Raw genomic sequence first — 21,908 nt, forward strand, 5'->3', positions numbered from 1 at the left:
CTCCGTTTTACCGGAGGAAAAAAGAAAGTATAGACTCTACAATGTTGACCGATAAATGATCACTTTTTTTTTTTTTTTAAATTATCATATATAAATAGAAGCTTGTTTATTTTAAGGTCACTCAGAATAAGCTATTTATTCCTCGAAGTGACAAATAAACAACCAGACTGGGAGGTGCTCTCTGCAAAAGACTTCCAAACCCTATTTTAGATGCACCCCATCCTGTCGTGTCCCAAATGAAAGAATCAACGTAGATTCATACCTACGATTCCATGCTTTTCAACAGAGCATAAGAATTTGATCCAATGCCTTATTCATCTTCATCATCAAGCAATGTGAATGAGAATGGATAGAACTTGTAACCGTCTCCCTCGTAGAATTTGTTTTGGAACTCCACCCAGTGAAGTCGCAATGCATGTAGGAAAGCACTGAGAGTTTCCATCACAAGCAGCACCCCAACAGTGGCGCAAATAAAGATGAGGATGCCCACTACAAGGATTATTATATTGTTGTACCTGTAACACATACAAAGTAATGCAAGGTATTATAATTTCATTCAACTCCTTCATTACCAATAACATAGCAAGACTGCCAAGTGACACCTGATCCTATGCAGTCCAACAACTAGTGTAGGGAATAATCCAACGAGTGATCAGAACAAAGGAAATGGAATGATGGAATGAACCCTGATAGGGCATGACTTCGATCATTAATGTCGGTGGGCTAATCTCTACATTCCAAGAGTTAAAATAAAGAAAGTGTGGACTCTGCAAGACCTTTGATATTTGACTAGTTAAGAGCAAGAGATCATTATTAAATGAATTAACATACCCCCAAGCAAGTAGGAGAAGTTTATCATAGAATACACTTGACAACTCCGAGTGCGCAAGACTGTTCAAATTGAAGCAACAAGACCAAATGCACAATTAGTTTCCAGTTAAAAATATGAAACATAAAAGTGCAAATATAATATATTGGCTACTGCGAATCACATCTGCGAGCGTATGTGAAGAACACATATAGCACGGGAAAGGTTCTATTTGTTCATAGAATTTAAAAATCAAACAGGATGGGCAAAACCAGCCTATGAATTTAAAATTCATGCAATTATCACATTGTTTTAATTGTGAATTTATTGAGACCTGGTTTAAAACCTTTCTGAATATAAACTTGATCACTTCCACATAGATCTATGGAAAAAGCTATCCAGGCAGGCCCCCCTTTTTAGGCCAAGGATAATTTGAGAATACAAGGAAGGTAGGCCAGGCCCTCTTCGGAGTTGTGATGCACTCTTCGAGATACAAGGAGATATGCCACACTCCAGGATATGCACATTGAGCCTCATCATTTAACAATTGTTTTATTTACATGTCCCTCTGCAAAACTTTTAGTGTAAAATTAGTCAAATGCGTAGTCCGAGGTACAATGTTCTATTTCTTCAAACCATACTTGACCAAGAATTCCTGTCAAATTTGACCAACATATTCCTTCAAAATGGCCTGGAGGTGGCTCACATGGTTGCTTAAACGAATAGCTCTGCCTTGACAGGTTTGTCTCACCTCCATATTGGATCCCCATTTGTGTCAATGGAACATCAAGATCCCCTTCATTCACGATTGACAACACACAAGGAAGGATGCAATGGGAAGGTAGCAGCCTAGCTGTATAGGATCACATGACCAAATATTCATGAGGCAGAAGATCTCCGTCTAACTGAGATCAGGCTAGTTTTGGTTTTTGGTACAGGCTCCCAATATGTCATCCTATATACGGGAAGAAGTCAAACTTGACTCCAATAGATCAATGAAAAAGTTTCATGAATTGATGTGTCAATAGGTATGACCTCTCAAAAGGTTCACATTTCTTTTGAAACAACTTTAGCCAGGTGGATCACCATGCTGTGGAAGATGAGATGGCATGTCGCTGTTATAAACAGGAGTCTTAAATTGGTCAAAAGAGGAGAAAGCTCATAATAAGGATAATGAGGTCACCATTATCATAGCCTGATTATATGTGCTAACGCAAAAACAGAGATACATTTCAATGAGTGGTGAGATTGATGCAAGAATTCAAGTTTGTAGCGCATACCTTAGGGCCCATAGACGAAGGTAAGAAGCTGTATTCGAAACTGATCCAAGCACAAATTCTATAGTATGTATGAGTTGGTGTACAAAAACTTCACTAAACTCAAACTCCTCATGACCATGTGAGTCATGGTTCGACTCCAACCGAAAGGTGTCATCCTCTGTGTCCTGGAGTGGTGTGTATGAGTGGCCTCGGAGCCGCTGAAGTAACAGAACTATCAGAACCAGAGTAAATATAAACAAATATAATGATGCATTATAATTGGGCAAGTGAATTGATAACAGGAATATAGGAAATTTACAAGCATACATCTTGGTGTTGCTTCTTCAAAAGAAAAGGCTTTGGGAGTAGCATCCAGGGTACAGCAACAAGGGCCAGTAATAGTAATACAAGCTGGTAATGGAACGCATGAAAAAAATTGTAAGGAATGACCGGTGTTATTTTTAAAGATAGTAAACTTAAAAATTATGAAAAAAAATATAAATATTAGAAGGGGAGAAACCTGCAGTGTCTTCTGGCCAGCAAAAAGCTGATTTTCGCCCAGATCATCGGTGGGACTGAGGAACATGTATATCATTACGTGGTATAGATCAGCTTGTGAACCAGTGCACCACTTCGCAAGGATGAGAATGGACAAGTAGCCAAACAAACTGTTTAAAAAAATCATCTGGGGAACGAATTGGAACCTGGAATGATGCATAATGCAGCTAAATGTAAGTTAAAGTTAACAGCAGAAATTTATTCAATAACGCTCAGGTATGCTTTTTTTTTTTTAACAGTAAACAAGAATTTTATTGATGAGAGAAAATTAGAAATAGGCATGGGCCACACAACAGAGATACAGGAGCAACACCAACACATGAATGTCTACGGATACAATAAAGTAATGAATATTAGCCCATTAAAATCTATTCCAATTGACCAATGGAATAAAGCATTAAAGAAAAACATTATTTTTTATAAGAATGAAATTTTAGGAATAGCCCGAGTACACAGGAAGTATACACGGAGTACACCTAGTAACAACTAGGAACTTGAAATGGATGCAAGCAAATTATGGAAACTAGCCCAGGTTCAGTCTATGGATATAGAGCAGAATGTTACCAGACATTCAGTCTATTCCGAAAGAATTTGGCATTACAATAGCTTAATATGATTCCCAGGTTCATCTGAGCTACCCCAAGAAGGATTGACATCTTCATCTTCAAAGAGTTCAGGAATGGTAGCTCACTACGGGTACCATGCCATGCAGGATCTACACCAAATGGGTAAGTGGGGAGCACCTTAATCAAGCCCACCGTAGTGGCATCTCTGCCAAAAAGAAGGTCTTTAGACTATCAAATATAACTTAAAGAGCTGACAACATACAGTACAATGCACTCTGAGAGTTTGCAATTTACATGCAGGAAAGGTCACGGCAAGCATAGGCTGAAGGGCCAAAAAGCTCAAATGGGACAGAGAAGAATTCATTATAGATCAAGCCTGTGTAGATTGAGAAGAGTGCCATCATCAAAATACAGTAACGACCACCGAACATCATTTCCATAATGTCTCCAAGCTTCTGTAAATTAGCAGAATACTGATTTATTAGATATTAACATAAAGAGATTTTTTTACAAGTAATTTTACCATAAAGGAATTTGAACAAAAGATGACTACAGACTGGACTTTGTGGAAGTTTGCACATCAAACATATCCAAATGAAAAAGATGGCAAGATGATGTCATTTATCGAACACGAAATCAATACTCCGCCATGTATGGGTATATTCATATATCGAACACATGTATGTATGCTTATTATACATGACACAGCTCTACAACTAATTAAATAATTGTTTTTTATATCTAATAAATATTCATTACAAAGCGCAAAAAGGTGCAACCTAACTACATGTTCAATCGGACTAACCCATGCCAAAACATTGACTGACACACAAGCTAGCATGTAGAAGGGTATAATATGTCTACAAGATGTCAAAGACACCTAGTATAAGCATAAATGTGACAGTGGAAATCTGTATAACAGGTTAGGGGAGAGGGTGTGACTGTTGATTACAGCAATATGGAAAAATTAGTCATGTAACTGAGACAAAATTTCAGCATATTGCCAAAAATCCCATCCCAATATCTGTTCCCAGTGCAACGGTAATTACCAGACCCAGGGCAAAAACAGAATAACACATTGAATGACACAGTGACTTTCAAATTCATTTGAAAATGTTCCTGGGTTAAAGCACATAATAAAAGAAGGATAGACATGATACAGGCACACAGACCATAATAAAAGAAGGATGGACATGATACAGGCACGCAGACCATAATGAAAAAGATTAATAAACGTTTGTTATCCCTTTGCGGACCAGAATATGATTTTATACCATAAATGGAGAACCGTAATACAAGGTTATACAGGCCTGTTTGGTTTCTATTTTAAAAGTCTATCTTGATAAAATTATACAGATTACCTGACTTGAATATCTCCTCTCCCTGGCTATTAGAAATAATGTTGCGAATAACAGGCATAGTCCATGCCCCCAATCACCAAACATGACAGCAAAAAGAAATGGAAATGTTACGATGGTGTATACAGTAGGATTTGCTTCTTGATATTTAGCCACCCTGCATTTAAATGGAATAACACAATTTAGCATAATTTATATCTCCATCAAAATGAGTTGCATTAGCTAAAATCTAACAGACTAATTAAAGACAAGCATATATAGACCTCCTATTTTTTTTATCATCTTTTTCCATTTAATAATAAATGTGATTCATTAATTCTACAAATGCCCTCCATAAATGGTTAACACGTCATTGAGTACAACACTTTATATGAAAAGGAGGGGGAAGATGTCAAAAGAGGACAGGAAACAGTCTTTTTCCATATTATTCAGTTACCTACAACAGGGCTATTTTATGATTTACTATGAATATCAGTAAAGGAAACATGGATATGGTGTATAAAAATTAAAATGTTCCAACACAGGACACGAATGACAATTTTGGCTGAGCTTTATTAAGGAGAAAAGTAAACATAGCCCAAGTACACAAGACATATACAAGAGCAACACCTACGCATAACTGTCTAAAGATAACCCCAGGTGGAAATTCTAAACAGATGTAACAAACAATCAATAGTTTGAATTCGGTTGACTTCAGGTAGTAAGCTGCTATACACATTTCTGTGAGCAGGCACTTGGCATCCACCCCACATCTTTCAATCATCAACAGTTTTCAGCTATTAATACGGAATAAGTGAACATATTTTCAGAAAGGAACTCACCCGTATGCATCAACAATTTCTTGGAAAGGAGAAGTAAACTTGTTTGTCCGAAAATAGGTAGGCGGTAACTCCTTGGTTTGCAAAACCTGGAAAATTGCTCCAACTTGGGAGTTAGAGTCAAACGCTGCCCTCTGCAATGCATCCTGGATCTGCAATAGGCAAGACCAGATATTGTTTTGAGCAGGCTAGATGTAAGATTTCATCCATACATCATGGCAGAAAATTCCGATGGATGTTGGTCCAAAAAATACAACCATAAAAGTAGGAGGGGAAAGAATACCTGTTTTGTTGCAAAAACAGGACTCCAACCCTCACCAACAAGACACTTTTTTGTCACATCAAGACTAAGCATATTCAGGGTGTGATATATAGATTTCTCCTTTCTCACCTTCATAAGTTAAAGGAACATTGTTAAAAAACCAAAACTGTCCACATCAAATTAATTCTACATTATCAATAAACTTCACTAAGCATAAGAAGATCCGAACAGACCAAGATGTCCCACTGCTCAAAATGATCTCCAATAGTTTGCAACAAATTGTTTCGTTGCAGCAGCCCAATATCTATAGTAGCCTTCAGCTCTGAGAGTCTTCCTGAAACCTGAAATTAAAATAGTTGCATGTATAAGCTTATATCAAGGAAGTGTGACAGAGCAAGTCTCGTAGACCCATTCGTTACTTTACAGATGCAAATGTTTCATTCCAATACTCAAAAAAATAACTTAAAAAATAGGAGTAGTTTGAGAAGAGAAACAAGAAACAGGAAAACCTCTCACGGCAACTAGTATTATTTATAACCCCCCCACCCCCCCAAAATAAATAAATAAATAAATAAATAAAATTCCTGGATTATAAGGAAGCATACTAGCACGTTTTGAAGGAAAGGTGTAATTTTCTTGGAATATTGTTTTCAGGATATAAATCCCACAATCATCCCCTAAAGAGATTGGGCAAGAGTAAAGCATAGAAAATGATTTTTCTCATATCCAATCACTGTAGTGCCAGAATATTAGCTATAATGTTTATTACTTGTCCACAATATTGTTCAAGGCCAAAAACACTGGGACCAACTTCTATGATAGACGATCTGTGATTTTGGCGTGGGTGATAGCAAAGGGGGACCAACAACCATGACAAGGATCATGCAAACTTTTGGTAAAGGAGAGGATCAAAGGATGATACCTTTGATCCAAATGGCAAGGACACATCATGTCATGTCTCCCTCAAGATAACGATTCAGACAAACATGCCAAATATTTAAGTAGGAACCTAGACAGATGTAAGAACTATTCATTAGATACAAGCACTAATCAAGCTCAAGGCTACAAAAAAACAGATTCACTGTTCACCAACTTTATGTTATACTATTTAAAAACCTAAATTAAGTTTCTTCTTTTAAAGCACTTGTGACTAAAGTAGAAAAACTATATCAGTGAAAACGATCACATGCCAGCAAAATGGTGAAAGCTCCTCTAAACCAGATTATGCAGCCAACCTCCAAAGCTTAATGATCTTAGATGGTTGTGGGGAAGAACCATCCTATTTTACTACTATCTGATAACAACCACAATTGTGAGCTTGATTCTGCAATCTAAGCTACTAACCAGTTGCACGCAATCAGGGTATCTTATGACCCAGATGTCCATATAGGTCTAACAAAAAAGGTTTACAGTGTGACCAAGGTTGGGAAAAAATATTCTCTCCCAGATATGATGTCAAATCATCCAAGCAAAAAATAGGCATACCTCGGTGATCATTTGAGCTTGTTTACCCAAGTCCTCACTAAAAGGATAACGATTTGCTCCAAAAGCTTCACATATTTTAAGAATCTTGTTCTTTGCTCTTTCTCCGGAGTAGAAAACCACAAATACATTCTTCTCAATCTACACATAAAAAACTCCAAGTTAGAGATAAATCCAACTGTAATACAGAAAACTGAAGTGATGGGAAAACAAATTTTGAGTTAAAAGTTCACAACACTGATTCTAATCTACAAAATAATGATTTCAGGTATAATGCTAGTGCATTATATGATATATAGAAGAAGGAACAGTAACCCTCACATTTTAAACTTACATGTGTGCATGTGGGTGCATGGGTGCCTGTAAGTTGGGCTATACCGTCATTTAGCATCAAGAATTTGCTAGTGCAGTGCCCAAACAGATTGTAATAGACAAGAGTATGAAAACAGAGGACACATATTACAAGATAAGTGCACACTTTTGTCCTGGTGTTCCACAGAAACACACATGGACCATATTAGAAGAATGAAAATACATTTTTTTTTTTTTTATAATTAGAAGGATGAAAAAACATATGTATAAACCTCTTCAATACCAGCATTTCCCTGTTGTAATGAGCATAGCCCACAACAACCAAGCTGAAGTACAAGAGGGATGACCATGAATATGGATGAATATATTTGGAAATATCCATGATGACACAAAAAATTACAAAGTCAAGAACCAGCACAAATGGACTCGTGGATGAGAACATTTCATCTACTTCAGGGGAAAATCAATTGCATATTTCCATATAAGCAGGATATAAGAGCATTTGTCTGAACGTGTCATGTGTAGCTGAAGATAGTGTCTGCCTCTACACATAAACTGCTAATAAGATCAGTCAAGGGCGCAAACCACTATCTCGAAAATTATGATAGAATACAACAGGTACTGAGAAAATATATATATATATATATATAAAAAAGAAGACGACTTTTTTGGATCCGTCCAAGACAACAAGCTTGAAGAGAGGTTTTACTGTCATAAACTAAATTTCAATAATATCATTTGCCTTCAATCTTTACTAAAATAGAAAAATCAAGGAAAAGAAATCGTTACCTTCTCTCCCGTAACAGGATCTGTCACAGGGTCCTCAACTACAACTTGCCTTATAAACACATTACCCCTAGTAGCACGAAAAATAATCTTCTCAAATGCCATAGACTTTTCCCTAGGAACAAGGCCTGTGATGAAGCCCAACTTAACTTGCTTGGATGAATCAGTTGACATTTCCTTCACAATAGTTGAGCAAAAGCTTAATCTCATCTAGTAAAATAATAGGTAATGGTAGCGCTAAGAAGATAAACCAGTAGTTAAAGCTTGTAAGTTTAAGCCTGTACTTGATCCAATAATAAAGGTGTATCCAAGGATTCTTCATGAGTCTGGCTGGATTCATACTCCATCTGTTGTTCTGTGGCACTGCTGAGAGCTGTGTGAAAAAACTCGCCAGCCTGGAAGAAAATAATGTTTGATTTTTTTTATTATCATCTGTTACAACTTTACATCACAATGACAAACATCCTTTTAAAAAACACAATAGAATGAGAAAAAAATGAATACTGTGTCCTGCTTAATTGGAATATAGAACTAATTGAACATGATATTCTTAAATATTGAGTAACATCTACAAATTTAAGACTCAGCTTCAAACACCTTGATCAAATGTACATGGCAACATGGGTGGTCACTCGACCTATGTGATTACAATAATCTACAATCTAAGGAATATATATGTGCCCCTTTGTAACTTTTCTTAACTGCAATCCATGAACAGGTGGGAACTGTGCATAGTGCATGTCTCGTGTCATGGGTCAATCAATGATAATTCAAGGCCTCAGTTATGCTTCTTGAATATTCTGCGCGCACCTTTTCCTCCTCCACAGTCATTTGGCTCAAAGGCCATTGGCCTATGTTGCTTGGATCAGTAACTAAAAAAATTTATCAGACAATCAACTTTCAAAGATCACACTGTTTAAGCCATTTCCATTAACATAAAAGGGAATACAATTGCGATCTTAACATACTGATTAACGAAGCAAAAAAAAAACAATGTACCTTCTCCAAAACAAGCTTATATTCCACTAATTCATTATAAGCGCGTTGCAACTTCTCACCATTTGCATTTATTTCCACCAGCTCTGCCTCAAGTTCACCTAGTTTTACCTGGCGCACACACAGAGTGGGGTTAAGGCACAGTTCAATTTTGGCCAGCTATTGACAATACCAATATACCTCTAAATCATCCAAATTGATATCAACTTGTGCTGTAGACTTTTTTGAGCAAAAGCCTGCCTTCAGCATTTGTTCCTTGAAAAAGCGTAATTTACGTGCCATCTCCCCACATTTTTTAATCTTCAAACAAAAAATGAATTGGTAAATATGCCACAAATTAAATTTGACAGCATAATGTCAACATGTATAAAAATTTAAAACTATAAAGCAAATTAAAATCTTGTGAATTTTGTATCTAGCTACAGGGTATTTTGCACATCTTACAAGACTCGCTTATTATTTTTTGCCAAAGAGGGTACTGTCAGATGAAACTTTTTTTTTTATAGGTAAACAAAATAAGGTACAGCTAACATCATCTGCATCTAACTAAGATACATTATGTTAGATGTATGTTATTAAACAGTTCACTATCAACTATAAAGCCACAGATTGGTACAAAGTCAAATGATTAATGATTCGATTAATCCCAAAGGCGAAGACGGAGCTGAAGCCCTCCAATCTCTTTTAGTGTCACAGGAAATACCCACATCTATAAGCTTCACTAGGACTCAGATCAGCAGTGTCAGATCAACTATCTATTTCGTCCTGTGTCATATCCTCTAACCCACAATAATACACCAAATCCTCAAGCCCACAAAAAATTACCCAAACCATTGCAAACCAGCAAGACCATCAACCATAGTACCTCAGTTACCACAAAATAAAGAAAAAGATGAACGACGGGCCAACCGCTCAATCCATGTCTCCCCGATAGGATTTGACCAAATTAAATGGTAGTAGCCTAGTAGGGCGACACTGACATGGCCAAGGATGATAATGTAACACCCCGAGTCCAAAAGTGTGATATTATTATTATTATTATTATTATTATTGTTTTTGTTATTGTTATTGTTATTGTTTTATTAGATATGTCTTGAGGTAGTAAATAGTATGATCATATAAATATATGCGTATTGTGAATATTATTGTCATATATGAAAATATGATATGCTTATGATGGTTATCTACGCTACGCTAAGAGACAAGCCAATGTTAGATTCCTTTCATGATCTTGAGGGAATATGAGATTATGCTTGAATGAATGAATTTGTTCGATTAATTGAATGTTACTAAAAATCGTATGAAAGCAATGAGATATTCATGTAGTAATTCAAGTAAGTATGCCATGTAATAGAATAGCCATATTATGCGAGCCATGTTCATGTAGTACTTAGATTATGTATGCCATGAAATGTCATAAAATATTCAGATCATATTATGTTATGCCATGTATAAGAAAGTACCATGTTATGTTATGCCATGTATAAGGAAGTGTCATGTTATGCTATGTCATGCTATACCATGTACAAGAATATGACATACCATGCTATGATATGTACAAGAATATGACATATTATGCCATGTTATACTATGCCATGTACAAGAATATGCCATGTTAGAAATATTCATGAAAACCTAATAAATTTTCATGCATTAAGGAAGTTAAGAAATATTACGGTGCCACGGACTCAAGCGTGGTTAACCATAAGTTAAGTGAAACACGGACCCAAGCGTGTTTCACTCCATGTTATGCAAGTTAAGTGAAACACGGACCCAAGCGTGTTTCACTCCATGTTATGCAAGTTAAGTGAAACACGGACCCAAGCGTGTTTCACATCATGTTATGCAAGTTAAGTGAAACACGGACTCAAGCGTGTTTCACATCATGTTATGCAAGTTAAGTGAAACACGGACCCAAGCGTGTTTCACTCCATGTTATGCAAGTTAAGTGAAACACGGACTCAAGCGTGTTTCACATCATGTTATGCAAGTTAAGTGAAACACGGATCCAAGCGTGTTTCACTCCATGTTATGCAAGTTAGGTGAAACACGGACCCAAGCGTGTTTCACTCCATGTTATGCAAGTTAGGTGAAACATGGACCCAAGCGTGTTTCACTCCATGATAAGACAAGATAAATAAGATATTATGCATTCACGATTACATGTTTGCCACGATTATGTATGCTTCCGCTTTTGGTCAATGATTAAAACATATGCTATGTGAGTCTATGATGATATGCGTATGTAAAATCCTTCAGAAAGTCATGTTACGTGTTTGATTGTAATCTATGAAGTTGTAGGTATGTTTTGAAGAGTCTCATAGAAATGAAATGTATGTTACAAAAATTATATTTTACAGTATGATGTGCTACTTATTGAGTATTCGACTTATTTTGTTTGTTTGTCTTCTTGTTTTCTTCTATGTCTAATTCTCGCAGATGATGTCTATGATGATGCAGAGTTGGATGGCCATGAATAGATCTAGTACAAAGACTTAGGAATGAATAAGTGATATTCACACAAGAATTAGATTCCTTTTTATGTCATTCATAGGATTAGTTTGTGTTCTTTTATTTTACGTTTAGTTGTTAAAACAATCATGTTCAATCTAGTTTTAACGTTTTGATGAATTTCAATAAATGAGGTATTTCAGGATATGAATCTCTTTACCGGGCACTAAGTTATAAATGCTAATAACATCTCTATCCTACGGGAACGGGGTGTTACAGGTAATAACCACTTCTTAAATACAGCACACATAGAACTTTACGTTGTTCTAGGGTGTAGTAGCCCCGTTCAAATTTTCTTCTTTCTTTTCCATATCAGTGTAGGCAACCGTTATAGGGAAATTATAGCGACATACTCCAAGGCAATAGAACCCACATGCATTTTAACTTAATGTGAAAGTAATATGCACAGAAGCAAACTATACGAGGATGATTTCCATAGTACAAGTATATACTGCAGTTGTATATTGTAGAACATGTATACCTGAGCAGCATAAGTCCGCTGAAATGGACTCTTCTCCGCATTCAGCTGAAAGATTGATATGCGAGAAACATTAGGTAGGGAATGCATATTGAGCTGGAGAAGTATCAAAGCAATATGCCAATAAACACAATTACATTTATGCACCTACACAGATGCATGGTTATACAAAGAAAGAAATTGCTCCATCTTTCTCTAACATATTTATCTTCTGTTAGAGCTTCTTTCATGCCATCCTTACGAGGCTTAACAATATGGAGTCTCTATTTTCTCAAGTGATAGCTAAATTTGTATTTCTCGAAACTCAATTCCTATAAATGGAAATGTACAGCATACTGACTACCAAGCAATTGAGATAATGGATATTCCTGAAGCTAATTAAAGAAATCACAGCTTCTTTTTGCTACTAAACGAACTATAATGCCTGGAAACAGCGTCATCGGCATTTTCAAGGATTAAAAGTTACTTAGATTGATGTACATATTAAAAAAAAAAACAGTTACTTAGATTTGATGTTGTATCACACTACATGTGCTATGTACATAATTGATCATATTAGTATTGAATCAATAAAAAGGAAGGGGGAACAAAAACAATGGACAATTGCACACTAATTCACACAAAATTAAATCGAACTATGGATACAGTGAATTTCACTCTAAACTGCGCTGATTAACTAATCATTTGCTACACTATTCCGCAATCAAACCTCACTCCTTGATCATTTAAAAACCACCCCTAATCCGAAGTCAAATTGTAGATATCCCGGATATACAGAACAAAGCTAGTGTTTGTCCGAACCGAAAATTGACATGAAGAATGAAAAATGAGTGGCGAGAGAAAGAAAGAGACGGAGAGTACGGACGTCTTTGAATTGGAGGAGGCCAACGTCGCCGACGTAGGAGGCGGTGACGTGAGCGGACTCGATGGGCACAATGAGCTGGACCAGCTGCATCGGCTCCGACCTGAACATATACATCGGCGGGCAACACCCTCCTCGGGCCTCTCCCATTTCTCTCTTAACAGTTAGATGGCCTCTCTCTCTCTCTCACAGTGAGAGCCACAGAGACGGAAGCAGTGATAAATCGATCTGAGTCTCAAGAGTCTCAAAACCCACACGAGGTGTAGAGGTGTGACGTGTCCTCTGGCTGGGGTTTTCTCTTGAATTTTCACGTATTCTTTCGTTTGATATTGATAATTGTTAATAACCGCTACAAAAAGCGTATAATGGTCGGACCCGGTGTCGAGCAATTGCCTTTGCCTTTGCCTTTGCCTTGGACAATGTGATTCAATTAATCACCGGTTTTCTTAAAAAGGAAAATTAGTGACTAAAAATAGGATATTAGTTGTAAGAGTAATGAAGCCTATAATTATTTTATAATTTATTTTTAAATAATTAATAAAATCATATTACTCCATTAAAAACAAATTTTAATATTATAAAAATAACCTAAATAAACACGCCTTTTCTTTTTCATTTTGTTGGGGGGAAAAGACCCATATTTTTTCAACGAACCCCGGCGAGTAATTTCGTTAGTGTCTTTTGTGCACCGGCCAATGTGAAGACATGACTAGCTAGACAGCATGAAACTTCGCAGAAGATGAGCCTTACCAAAAGGACTCCAAAAAACGACACAAGTTCTGGAAACCATGATTTTTTGTACGTGGAGCCAGTTGCAGTATCTGACTTGTTTACGCATGATATATGTTGCATGCTCCAAAGGGCTCGGGGGGAGAGCACCGCATTTAGTAACTTCAAGTGCAACTGTAACACCATAGCTTCAAATGGAAACTTACATGCTGCATGCATGGAGTCTGCTTTCAGATAGTGAAACAATATATAAATGCATTGTTACATCGATAATTTCATATCAAGGAACACAGTACATGAGCTTGTACCGTCAGCTATATTAAAGACGGAAGGGACTACTACATAAAGCATTTAAAAGCAACACACTGGTATCCAATCCGACCTTAGAAGTGCTTTATCTCTCCATACTCCATGCTTTAATTAGCCAAACAGGTGGGATTGGGATATCTTTAGGTGAATAAAACCACAAAGCCACATCGGAAGCATGCATTTCCGGAGCAGTTTCAGTAAGCAGGTCAGTTTTACTAGATATTGTAGCCGTGGCATACAACCGTACCTGACACATGACACGTACATATGTGGGTCTCTTTCTCTCTGACACACACGTACATATTGGTATATTATATATGTATATATCGATACAAATGTAAATATGCAATAATGAAAGAGAGATTGACCATTGTTGAAGTTGGCGGGAGAGGAATCGGAACCCATGGCCAGATAAAGAGATATGGTTGTGGGAACTGGAGATGACTACCAGAAAGTGATTGGCGGGAAGATGCAATGATAAAAGTGATGGGCTTTCTTTTTGGGTAAGGATTGGATGGGCGTTTATTTTATATCAAATTATAATAGGCGAAAACGGAAACGTTGGGCTATAAAAGCCCAACCAAATTTCTGTGGTTGGGCCCCGTCTAGAGAATGTGGATTTCAGAAAATTGCAGATAATATGAGAGGGAAATTAAGGCTTTTTGTTTTGATATTCGGCTCAGCAATTTAGAAAATAGACGTGTAAACACATGATCATTTACGTATTATGGACCTGTTTTAATCCATAAAAAACTTTCGCGTGATCAATATATAGTTTGTAGAGCGTATCAATAAATTATAGACTAAAAAATAGATTTAATTTGTCGTTGAGAGCTAATGATGTTATGGTCTCGCCAACATGTACGTGCCTATAATCGTCCTAGCTAATTAAATAAAGTTAGCAACACTACTTTCTGCCAACCCAATCTTGTTTGTACGTACGTTGGCTCTCCTTCAAAATCTATCAATTAAAGCAAAGCCATTGATCATGGGTGCGACACGAACATTATTGCATTGAAAACATGATGTAAATTAGTCAACAGCTTTTTGCTCAAATTGTCGTGGAGTCAAGGCCAGGGGAATAATAACATGGCATCAGGCAGCCGAGGTTTCCATGTAAAGGACAAGCTAGACTGATCATAAATACCCAGCCTCAGATCTTGTATAATAATACAGAAAAATCAGGAGCATTATCACGTTACATTAATATTGTTATAGCTTTACATGATCATTAAGTACTCGATCCACGAAGCAAGCAGATGTCGGGCCCTAAAATCTTGTACCGACACATATCGCTTTTCCACGATCAATCATTGTAGCTAAGGATAAGATAAACTGGCTAGATGCCAATGATAGTACGATAAAAGAAAAGGTGGCTCAGTAAAGTTACGCTCCTAGCAGCTAGCTCAGAGATCTTCATGAGCAATGAATGGAGACTCATGTGATCCAAATTTCCTCCATGTTTTTTATGGGGGGGAAAAAAATATAAAGTGGGTTTGAGATCATGATCAAAACGATTCAAAAGAGGAAGAGTACTGGTGTTTTCTCAAGAGCTAGCTGGCCATGACAGAAATTCTTTCAATTTGTGTTTCGTGTGTGTGTGTGTGTATATATATATATATTAACTTTCTGAGATTATTGATCTCCCTGTAGACATGATAATGATCTCCCCGTAAAGCATGCTGCATGCCATTGGCACAATCTTAGTTCTGGGAGACAGACAATAATTAATTTTCTCATAGTCTACCCAGAAAATGAGAAGCGCGCGTGATTATTATTAATTAATCGGCCTCAGGGCTAGAAAGTAGAAACTGCGCTTGCACTTTTAAGTTATTCATGCTGATATATACACATATATATATAGTAAATATATATGTAATAACGCAGGACCTTATAAACACGAAAAGAGATTGAATTAAACAAAGTAGTACTAGATTAATCTAGGTTGAAAGAAATTAGTACTTTTCCTCAACTGGAAATCTTGCAATCTTCAAACTACTAAGAAAATGAACATATTACGTACGTACACGCGGTTTAAAAGACAAAACGGCATTCACAACTTTTTTTTTTCTTTTTTTTTTTCTTTTCTTTTTGGCTAGGGTTTTAAACCTTTTATAATGACATGATTCTTTCTGCAAGCACCGCATTCACGCGTTCGATTCAAACATCATCTGCAAACTTTCATCTGCGATCGATCGAGAAGATTAAACAAGCTGGAAACTAACCAAAAGTTATAACCATATTATTATGTTAAAATCATCATTCCGGAAGTGTTGAAGACTCGGTGAAATATGCGATGATCAGTACATGTGACTTTCGTGGATTTTGTGAAAGACCATTTTGCTGCATCCTGTGTCTCAATACGTACCAAAAAAAAATATCCTCAGATGATGAATGGGGTTCTCCAACAATTTGATTAAATTGTCATGGCGTACCTAATTTAAATCTCCAGTAATAAATACGAAATAATAAGGTAAAAAAATAATGAATTAATTAAAACTGTAAGCACCAGTACAAACAATGCACGTACGTACGTACTTGCATCCATCTCAGATAAAACTAATAGCATGAGTAGGTTTTCCTTTCTCGCAAAGCCCAGAAACATTGTAGCCATTAACACATAATTTCATGATCAGCAGCACATGCATTAATTGCGCGACTGATTTACTGTTTTATTGATCTATCATATCCGTAAATATCTATCGATCCATACTAGCTAGCTAGCTAGTAGCTGCTAGAAGGTCACTCGTGTAATATTATACACATGTTCTTGAAGATTGACCCACTAATATTGTAGTTCATGAAGTGCCAAAGCATCTTTTTTTTACCACTTTAAAACCAGTAACTACAAAAGGGAAAAGAGAACTAGAAGGTAATTCTAGCTCTTACATATATATATATATAGTTATGAAATCAATCGATCAAAGATTTTCAAGTTCAAACTGTATTTTTTGGTGGATCAGATTAAGTTCCCAATTATGATGAGTGCTCAATATCACTACAAAGAATTACTAGCAACAAATAAAATCAAATAAACTGATCTTTCTCATGTATTATATATATGCTTCCAGCTTTTGGCCAAAATTCTGTGTCTATCTAATGAAATAGATGAGCAATAAGTCAAAAGCATTTATATACCAGCTGGGCTAGGACAGGCTTTGTAAAACTGACATCTGAAAAGCAAAAATTAAGTTTATGGCTAAGCAATTGCCACAAAACAACCTGCATAAAGATCGAAGCTGGGATTGGAGGGGTTTGAAAGGAGGTGGAGGGGAGGGTGGGTTTGAAAAATGACTTGGGATGAAAGCTGAGAGAAGCACCCCCACATTTCAACTTCAAGATTTCAATTTCAAAATATTGAAAATTGAAATCAAAGTAAAAGAAAAATATATGTACTAAAAGTAGTGTTGATCTTTCTTTTCTAGCTAGCCTTTGCCCTTTAATGAAGCACCGTCTATTCACCTCCTTTTTAGGACACGAGTGTACAATGTATATATGCAGCATTTCAATGTAAGCTATGCTTTCTGGACAAGGAAGGTTTACTAGTATATTTTAACCCAAAAACTTCACAACCCACATGCTGATGATCTAAAGAAAATATTATTGAGTGCCCCACCTCATATATATGATCTCCTTTTTCCCATCCAGTTTGCTCATGACTATATGTTATTCCTATGGAAATCTATTCTCCTACTTTCAAATAAAAAGATCTATTTATATGACTACAGTCGATCTGTATAGTGGCCGGCAAGCTGTCTCCTGGAACCTCACAGCTTAGAGTACTGATATTCTATTTTATAAGCTGGGCTTCTTAGGGAGGTCGATTCATGTAAGATGCAACAATGCTCATCATGATCATGATCATGATCAACAGAATCACTACACAATGACTTTTGTACCAAGCTCTATCTTTCAAGTACAAAGGATATATTCCAGAGGTAGTGTTGTTGTGGGTATCAATCTTTTCCTAGACTTAGTGTCAATGTCTCTTTAGCATAAAAAATCACTGTGAGATTTATATAGTGCTTTCCTCTAAAAAGTTGTCATGATCTAAACTCATAAGATGCGATCTAGTAGTCTGGCCTGTATGCATAATTCTTAAAAATATTCATGAACTTGAAGCATTAGCTTCTGCTTTATAAATACATACATACATACATATATATATATATACACTTAAATATAATACAGATTTATTCCCCTCAACTTCTTAGCCTTGAATAAATAGAACTATTTTATTCAACCAAGTATACATATATAAATAATCAAGGTGTACGTTTCAAGCACGAATTAAGCAAGAAAATATGATAATGCATATATAGTGAGATTTTCCATCTGCTGAAGTTTTTGGTGATCATCTACAGAACTTCCCTTCGAGATTTTTTATGTGTGCTAGTTTGTAATGGCAAACATTAATTAGGGAAGCCCGTGAAGAGAAAAATGAAGTAAATTATCAGTCTACAGATAATGCATGACCTAAAACTCTCTGAATATATATCTGCACTTTATGTATTTGACAACTCATGAAATGAGTAAAGAGTAGCCGTATAATCAGGATCAACTCACATCCATGCGTTCGATCGGTTGGTCATCTCTAGGGAATAATTAGGTGTTTTATGTCGTGTGAGTTTAATCGTACATATGGATTTCTCTGAACATTGCTTCAAGTCGGCAAAGAATTTATAAGCAGGTTATAAAAAGGGGAAAAGATTGCTTCAAAGTTCATAAACAAAAACTAGTTAATTAGTAAAATTTGACTGAACTTCAAAGAGAAGATCAAGGGAATTCCCTATTGGTAGTATGCCTGCAGCTAGCTAGGATGGAAACAGTAAGATATATACCATGTATTGAAATAATAATATTATTAAGCTGATCCCTTGCTTTCCTTTGTATTTATTACTAGTTCCATATATGTGGGCACTGCTACATATATATACTAGCTAGCTAGCTAGAACAAGCTGGTCACAATATGCAAACTTGTGGAGATCAGGTAGGAAGAGCTAGGGGTACTAGAGTAATGGGTGTTCCATGATTTCATCCCCTCCACTTAATTTGGTTTTCAGTACTAATATATATTTAATGGCTAAAAAAGGAAGCTATTTTACAGCTTTTCCTCTCATTGTTCTACTTCTTTCCCAAGAAGCAAATAGAGTGATTGATTGATCTAAGATGTTGGGCGCTGAAGAAATTGCGTACCGGGCATGAAATTAGCAGTAAAGGGAAAGGGACATATTGGAGGATGTAATGGTTCTGCAGTAGCTGAATTAATGGTAGTGACAGGCGCTAGGGCAGCAGCATTAACAGGCTGAAGTGTAAGGGAGGAGCTCTCTCCTGCAGCGTAACGACTTTCAGGGCCTTGATCATAGAGCATACCCTTAAATACATGCCCTCCAATTTCCACACTTGTCTGATATGCATATTCAGCAACTGCATCGTCCACAGAACTCACCCGGATGCAAGAGAATGTAGCCACGGTGTGCACTTCGGCTGGTAAATTTGCCTCGTCTGACCCTGAATATATAAAAACCCCGACAATATGAAGTGCAAAACCAAAATTACAACACCAAAAACTTGAATTATAAAAGAGGAAAGATATCAAAATAAAAGAAAGAAAGAACCAGAGAATGAAATATCACCAAACAAGAAAGAAGAAAGAAGAAGAAGATGTAAAAGGCAGTCTCCCCACATCAATATATATGTGTTGTCAGAATTAGATTCTAACAGTGGTGTAGAAAAAGAAAATGTTAGGGTTATCATTCAAGTCATATTCATCGCAAAGCAAGCAAACGATACTGATCTCTTTCTCACTCTCAAGTCTCTTTCTCAAGTATAAATCTATATGGATCTCTTTTGTTGTGTAAACAGTACCTGAAGATGTGATTTGTCTGTGCCTTTTAGGGTTATGTCCTCGAAGGTGCTGTGGAAGAACAGCTGCAAGCTGTTGCTGCCTCTGGTGCCTCCTATACAGAGGGACCCAAGTACTCTTAACGTGGGTTTGGCACTGAAACCCTTTGTTCCTACAGCAAGTCCTGCACCTCATATACTCACACTCCTTCTTGGCTTGGTTCCCGCAGTCTTGGCACCTTGAACCCCCTATTCCTCCTCCTCCTCCTCCCCCTTGCCTCATCATCATCCTTTTTCAGTACTAACTCCGCCCTTTTACATCCCCTTCTTTTTTGTCTTCTCCTGATTCTTCTCTCCTCCTCCTTTTCTAAAAGTAAGTTAGGCAGCTCTAAAGGGTATTTCTATCGTACTGCGCTAATATATTTTCGAGGACAAGATTATCGTGGTTGGTGGTGTCGGCGGCGGCGTTGCTGTGGTGGTGGAAGCGACGGTATCATTGTGTTATTTTTCAATCGTCGTTGGATTTGTGGCTCATTTCGACCACTTTTGAGCTCGTGATGCAGCTTTTGCAGGCACTTCTAAGTGAATTATGAATTATTGTTCAAAAGAATATATATTCAGGAGTCAAAAAAGAAGAATTACACCGTTGCAACGCCGCCAAACCAATTCTATCTAGCTAGTATCAAGTAAAAATCCCCACCCCGGACAATACTCTTTGTACTCTTACCCAGCATAAAAAACCAAGAAAGAAGAACAAGAAAGAAGAAGAAGAAGAAGGAAAAAGTAAATGAAAATTTTATCAAGACCATAATGATGATAATAGTCCAATGGATTGTGGGGTGTGCGTGTGTGTTTGTTGGGGTGTAAGAAAATTGTACCTATGTATCACACCAACTTCTGTTTGGGGTGTAGTGGATCTCAATTTATCTAAACAGGTTCGTAGTGGATCTCAGTTCATCTAGACAGGTCTTTTTAATTTTTTTTTTCTTTTATCTCTCTCTCAGCAGTTCATCTGAATATTTTCCTTCCTCTTCTTCTCTCCTCTCATCTCCTCTGCAATCCACCCAAACAGTCCCATGAGTCAAATTATATCACAAAAGGGGTACAAACACAGTAACATGTCTAGAACTCTAGTCAAAATGTAGTACACTCTATGCTGATCGGGTACTCTGTAAATAACCGAGCCTTGTGACTGTGAGTCTTGTGACTGTGACAGCTTGCATATTCGTACTCCTTCCACCTGAAGACATCCCGCCTTTGTGGTGAGTTTTTGGGGTTGTAGATGCCCTAATCCAACCCCATGTACCACTTCCATGCGCATGAATATTGCAACTTTTCCAGCTTCAAACATTAATTGTCGCAACGTGGCACGCGACATCATTAGTAAAGATACTGATAATAAACATTAAATCTTTTCTGCTGTTTGCTTTCGGTTGTTGCTTGTCCCGACGGAAATTAGCAAGTTTTTCGGAAATTCAATCTGTATACAGATCAGTGGCAGTTAGTTCATCACGCAATATTCATCGATGAACCTAATCAATGCGAATTTCCTGGCAAAATTCAAGCCTCAAGGTACGTACGGAAAAAACCACTTTCATTTCACTAGTTACAAGGAAAGTGAAGCCGGTCATGTACATGTGTTAATTACGAGTTAATTAATGCATGCGCCACTAGCTAGCTAAGCTAGCTAGCTTGTGGCATTGATCATGATCTTTCGGTCAATATCATCATTTTTCCTATTCTTCATAATATACGTAATATTTTATAACTTCCTACAGATTGAGACAATTAATATAAGATATTAATTAGATGGTTCTACTTACATTAACATGACCAACGTATCAGTATCATTCGACATTAATATTCAAAAGCGGCTTTAGAATATGATCATGAGAAATAATGTGGAAGATTTGTCTTAACCGGCCGTGTAAACAAATAACTTCGTTAATTGGATGTTTTATTCCCTATTT

General features: G+C 36.8%; 2 protein-coding genes across 4 annotated transcripts; both read right to left on the reverse strand.

The window, feature by feature from the left end:
* Window positions 1–50: 50 nt before the first annotated feature.
* On the reverse strand, window positions 51–13,390 carry LOC109017190 (V-type proton ATPase subunit a3-like). 3 transcript variants are annotated; one of them, XR_004797938.1, is made up of 19 exons: window positions 13,060–13,390; window positions 12,198–12,242; window positions 9,386–9,505; window positions 9,209–9,316; window positions 8,494–8,604; window positions 8,213–8,386; window positions 7,115–7,252; window positions 5,863–5,970; window positions 5,651–5,758; window positions 5,371–5,519; window positions 4,553–4,706; window positions 3,486–3,646; window positions 3,190–3,396; window positions 2,588–2,771; window positions 2,395–2,478; window positions 2,089–2,285; window positions 1,143–1,923; window positions 832–891; window positions 494–515 (listed from the first exon to the last, which is right to left on the reverse strand). XR_004797938.1 is itself a non-coding variant. In XM_035684106.1 (18 exons), exons 1-18 carry the CDS (start codon window positions 13,204–13,206, stop codon window positions 311–313), a joined length of 2,460 nt encoding a protein of 819 aa, XP_035539999.1. In that variant the 5' UTR covers window positions 13,207–13,388; the 3' UTR covers window positions 51–310. The 3 variants fall into 3 exon arrangements, 1 of the variants encoding a protein (XP_035539999.1); XM_035684106.1 differs by lacking the exon at window positions 1,143–1,923 and having other exon boundaries at window positions 51–515; window positions 13,060–13,388; XR_004797939.1 differs by lacking the exon at window positions 494–515 and having other exon boundaries at window positions 1,155–1,923.
* A 5,530-nt stretch (window positions 13,391–18,920) lies between these two features.
* Window positions 18,921–20,776, reverse strand: LOC108986962 (protein SHI RELATED SEQUENCE 1). Its single transcript, XM_035684551.1, has 2 exons — window positions 19,963–20,776; window positions 18,921–19,605 (listed from the first exon to the last, which is right to left on the reverse strand). Exons 1-2 carry the CDS (start codon window positions 20,225–20,227, stop codon window positions 19,259–19,261), a joined length of 612 nt encoding a protein of 203 aa, XP_035540444.1. The 5' UTR covers window positions 20,228–20,776; the 3' UTR covers window positions 18,921–19,258.
* Window positions 20,777–21,908: the final 1,132 nt, after the last annotated feature.

Source organism: Juglans regia, chromosome 13, assembly GCF_001411555.2.
Source record: "Juglans regia cultivar Chandler chromosome 13, Walnut 2.0, whole genome shotgun sequence".
In the NCBI taxonomy this organism is placed as follows: Eukaryota; Viridiplantae; Streptophyta; class Magnoliopsida; order Fagales; family Juglandaceae; genus Juglans; species Juglans regia.

Coding starts and splice junctions, on each gene's coding strand:
- LOC109017190 (XM_035684106.1), bottom strand. CDS start 13,206: ATGGGAGAGGCCCGAGGAGGGTGTTGCCCGCCGATGTATATGTTCAGG. Junction 12,243..13,059: donor GCCTCCTCCAATTCAAAGAC/GTCCGTACTCTC, acceptor TCAATCTTTCAG/CTGAATGCGGAGAAGAGTCC. Junction 3,647..4,552: donor AGAGGAGATATTCAAGTCAG/GTAATCTGTATA, acceptor GCTAATTTACAG/AAGCTTGGAGACATTATGGA.
- LOC108986962 (XM_035684551.1), bottom strand. CDS start 20,227: ATGATGATGAGGCAAGGGGGAGGAGGAGGAGGAGGAATAGGGGGTTCA. Junction 19,606..19,962: donor CAGACAAATCACATCTTCAG/GTACTGTTTACA, acceptor TTATATATTCAG/GGTCAGACGAGGCAAATTTA.